General features: G+C 40.8%; 1 protein-coding gene across 1 annotated transcript in view; it reads right to left on the bottom strand.

The window, feature by feature from the left end:
• The window catches only part of LOC110464406 (arylsulfatase J-like), a 17,000-nt gene extending 16,460 nt beyond the window's left edge, over positions 1 to 540 (bottom strand). The window contains exon 1 of the mRNA XM_021519606.1: positions 180 to 540. Coding sequence (XP_021375281.1) covers positions 180 to 437 — 258 coding nt within the window. The 5' untranslated portion in view covers positions 438 to 540. The remainder of the gene's footprint in view (positions 1 to 179) is intronic.
• Between the last annotated feature and the right edge of the window lie 4,333 nt (positions 541 to 4,873).

Below are 4,873 nucleotides of genomic sequence, written 5' to 3'. Positions count from 1 at the left end.
GGGGGGGTAGTGTTAAAGATTTGCATTGATTAGGTTGCCTTACAAGCTTCAGCTGTGGGGTGGGGAATTTCCCTTTAGTTCAGCGGTAGAGCATCGAGCTGGAGAGCCAAGGGTTGCGTGTTCGAGCCCCCAGAGACAGCGACTGCCTACTACACTATGACAGAAATATATAATAATACCTGATATCTCCCGGACATAAGTTGACTCCTCGTAGGTGTACATATAGGCTGTACATAGTAATTTTCCAGTCTAACACCCTCAGCAGACAGCTTGTCGAGGTTTGGGGTCTTGATTTCCGATCCATGATAACCAATGTCATTATATCCGTAGTCGTCTGCAAGCACAAATAAAATATGTGGCTGCTTTGCGTTAACAGTTTTCACAAAACACAAAATAAGAAAAACTATAACAAGTGATAATGAAACGTTGCCTATCATTGTTATGTGGATAACACGCTGCTGTCTACAACACCTTCTACTTCTCCTATTTATATATATAAACAAAACAAATCGAAACTACACACTCGTGACCAAACCGGAAGTTCAGCGTTAAGTAAATAAAAACTCAGAACGGAGTACGGAACTCTACTTTTATACGGACCAGGATTTTAACATAATTTTTGATTGACACGCGGATATATGGTTGTGGCTGGCTGGGATAAAAAAAAAACCACACACACACACTAATTATAACTATTTACGGGGGGGGGGGTTCAAGAAGAGTACAGATGAACTCGATCAGTCGAAGTGGGAGGACAATGTGCATGGAACCACTAGTACTACAGTAGCTTATAATGGACCACACCAGAACGGAAGCTGTTCACTTGGACAGACATTTGTCAGTACGAGCCACTGCGACTCAATTTTTTATGCCAGTTTATGATCTGCTGCCATCTTCAACCAACCTCAACAGATGGGGTTTAGTAGATGACCCAAGATGCCAACTCTGTGACAAGCCAGGTACCATATGGAACATGTCCTGTCATCGCGCCAGACTTCACTAACACAGTCACAGGACCGATACAGGTGGATGCATGATACAGTCCTTAGGGAGTTAGCAGACACACTGGAGCGAGAGAAAAGGAAGAAAAGAACTAGAAAGCAGGCGCGTAACAACCTATGTAGCCAAAAAGCCCGGGCTTACACATCATTTTAATAATAAAAAAGCGACAAAGACAATATGATATAAAATATTAAAAAGCAAAACATTTGTAAAATAATAGGGGAAACTAATATTTTCTTGCTTTAAAAGGGCCATTGAAACTGTTGCCAGAACACGGGAGAACGCGTCTCAGCTGCAGGCGTTCTAGAAAACAAAATTCTCCTGGGGGAGACCCCCCAGACCAACATCGATGGGAAATGGTTAGACCCCCTAGCTTTTGCTAATCTGTGACATTTGAGAATTTCACATCATAGATACATGTAGTTAGATACATTCATTTTTCCCTGTCATGAACTGATAAAGTATGTTTTTAAGAGTAGTCCAAGGTCTATCTTCAGTAGGGCTCCTGGATATATATGTATACATATATCTAAACATCGATATAGGAGCTACCGTCATCTTATGTTCTGAGAAATGTTGATGATATAAAAAAGGGTTTGGGGGACACAACAGCAAAAAATCTGAAAATAATCTGTTCATGTTGGCTCCGACATTTTAAATATCTAGTTAATTTAGATTCATCAGGAAAGAGGTATGACGCAACGGATATTTTCGAGGAATTCCAACAATCGACACATTTTTGCCGGAGAAAAAAAGGAGAGCTGTCTTTCGCATTTGAAATACATTTGATTTTTTGCGATGCTTTCGAATAACCAAGTGAATGAATCAACCAAAAAATGTTGTCTGTAAAATAATTAAAACACTCAAAAATGTATCTAAAAAGCCACCAGATGGCACGACAGAGCTTCTTGATCTAAAAGAAAATCCGGGGGGCATGCCCCCGTACCCCCCTAGAATGGCTTCGCGCCTTCGGCGCTCGCATTCGGCGCTCGCATTCGGACCTTCGGTGCGACTTTCTGCATGCACATAGGAAAAAACCCAGCTACGCGCCTGTCTCCCATACCTTCCCCATCCTCGCGCTGCGCGCTTCGGTGTGTTGCTTTCGGCAGCACAATTTATCATTGGGCTTACACATTGAAAACTCGTTTGTTACGCCCCTGATTAGAAGAGAGCACCCACCATGATCAACTTCGTCAAGGCAGGATCGAGAGACGCCAATTTCAAACACCACTTCGATCCTAGACGAGCCCGACCAGTGGTAGATGAGGATCGCCTTTGAGAAGAAGTTGATCTTCCAAAAGATTGTCCAGACCACACAGAGGCCAGACATTTTGATATGGTCTGCTGAAGACAAGAAGCAGGTGACCATAGAACTCACTGTTCCATATGGGAGTCGAGGTGTGACACGGCATATGAGCGGAAGAAGGCCAAGTATATCGAGCTAGACCCGTGCAGAAGCTGCAGTTGGAAAACATATGGCTGATTGAGATTGAGATTGGCGCCAGAGGATCCCCTCACAATATGTGTGGATAATGCTAAGTGCCCTATAGGGATCAAAGGAGACGATAGAAAGCGAGCTGTTGGGATACTTGGACAGTCAGCAAAAAAAGCATATCCAGCTGGCTGTGGATCAAGAGAGAGGAGAAGAGCTGACAGTTAACCACTGAGCAGTAGTGCTTGATAGCACTGCGGTAATCCAGCGCCCAGAGTGTCAGATGCAGTGTATATTTTGGGGGGCAAATTGTAAATTTTAAACGTGCAATCTACTGTGAATGTGTTTACATTTCCAGCACCGCGTTCCCACTGACGACATGGAAAGTCTTCGGCGTCCGGACGAGGACGAACAATGACTGCGAGGGATGGCACGGGCGGCACAGTCATGCTGCAAGAGACGCCACACCGCCGTTCTACGTCATTGCGCCGCGGTTGCACAAAGAGGCCTGTAAGCTTCCGCTTCAGCGACAGATGGTAGCGGAGGGGACGTTGTCTCGGTTACAGCTCCATTCAACACGGGTCTTCCAGGGGAGGATATTCCAGCTGTGGGCCAAGTTTGTGGCTGAGATCATCTCGTGCAGCCAGTTGCTCTCATCTGTTTCCAAGATCAACGGACCTGTGCTGTAGTGTATGACTGTTGTGGTGCTGGACTGTTCTCTGTGTATATAGACATAGCATTATTGCTACCTTGATAGAGAAAAAAAGAGAAACGCATTAAAAAGGACAAAACAAACAAGATGCATGTACATTATGTTATGCGTGTTGCAAAAGAAAAGAGAGCGTGTACTTACATTTGTTTATGTATATAGATCTTCTTCTTTTTCCGCATAAGCAATTTCATTTTTTTATTAACAAATAAAAAATAAACAAAAAATAAATAATATATATATATATATCGAAACTTAAATTAAATTATGTATATATATATAAACCTTGTAGGCTAGATTTATCTTTCTAGTATGTCTTTATTGTTCAATTTTGCTACTTATAGTCATGCAATATGATGCAAAATTGATCATTGGGAAGAAAGCCGTCCTTAACATAAAACCACGGTGTAAACATCACAAGGCTTTCTATGAATATGGACAAAGAAACTGTTCATTGTCTACTGCCGGCATACAAATTAATTCTTCAATGCAAGCTTAGTCAACATCCCAACTGTGAATGCGACATGAAAATGAGAACTCTGAACTTTTTTCCTCATTGTCGAAATACACCATTCCACGAAACAGCTTAAAATTACTTGATTACATATGGTGTTATCCAAATTATCTGATTGTTGATTACCTTCTATGCGGAGACCCCGATCTCGGTGTTAATGGCAATAATTTTAGTTTATTTCTTATTAACTCCGTGGCTTTTTGTTTCTAACTTTAATGGATCCAACAACCCTCTATTACCCCACAGCAATTTTAGAGTTATAAATATACCTTATACTAATGAGCTGTCTGGTATAATGTGTAAACTATGTACGTTCATATATTTGTATAACAATTAATCGTTTTTCTATTTGACCTTTTACAGGCAAACCGGTTGTTCGCATAAACGAGCAGGCCTCCGGTACATGTATACACATGTACGTGGCCCAATTGGTAAGAGCGTCCGTTTAGATTTCGGAGGTTCCCGGGTTCAAATCCAGTACGCTATGGATGTGCGTTTTTCCTCTCCTGGTTACATAATCAATATAAGTTTAAATATATTTTATGGTCATGAAAGTAGAAATAGGATTGATCACAAGTTCAAACATACACATACAACATCATCAACTCCCTCTCCATGTTCAAACATGTACTATCAACAATTCCATTTTTAAAAGTTTCTCGAACTGATTATGATTTAATGCACATGTAACTGTTTTCCGTAGAAATAGTGTCCGTTGAAGTTTTAGTGCAATCCTGTTTATTTGGAATTCATGTCGTTGGTGTTGATTTATCAAATGGTCTGAGAGGCAAAGTATACTAATAACTGTAGTGCTATATACTGTCTTCTCTGTGGTTCACATATACTTTTGAAGTCCACGACTAAAACAGTACTTTTGGATCTGAGATGCTGAACAGTGTGAACAGATGTGTTAAGGATCTTCATAGTTTATGTCCCCTTTGTTTCTGTGGAGCATATAGAACTTCTGAAACAAATGTATTTTTTTTTCATTTCTCGGAAGTTTCATTTTAAACAATTCGATCTCACAGTTGGTCACTAGCTGCTATGTTGTCCTCAACAAGTGTTAGGACACTTCCTTCGTGTAAGCTCTTTCAACGTGATTATTGAGAAATACTTAATTCAATTTTAAATGTGAAGGTCACCTTATAGCTTGCCGGTTTTTATGCGTTGTAGTTTATCGCGTTTCAGTTGCGCAGACGATGTGTTGTTTAATATA

The sequence above is a fragment of the Mizuhopecten yessoensis genome, unplaced genomic scaffold, assembly GCF_002113885.1.
Source record: "Mizuhopecten yessoensis strain PY_sf001 unplaced genomic scaffold, ASM211388v2 scaffold10987, whole genome shotgun sequence".
Taxonomy (NCBI): domain Eukaryota; kingdom Metazoa; phylum Mollusca; class Bivalvia; order Pectinida; family Pectinidae; genus Mizuhopecten; species Mizuhopecten yessoensis.
This window is presented reverse-complemented; position numbering and strand designations above follow the sequence as displayed.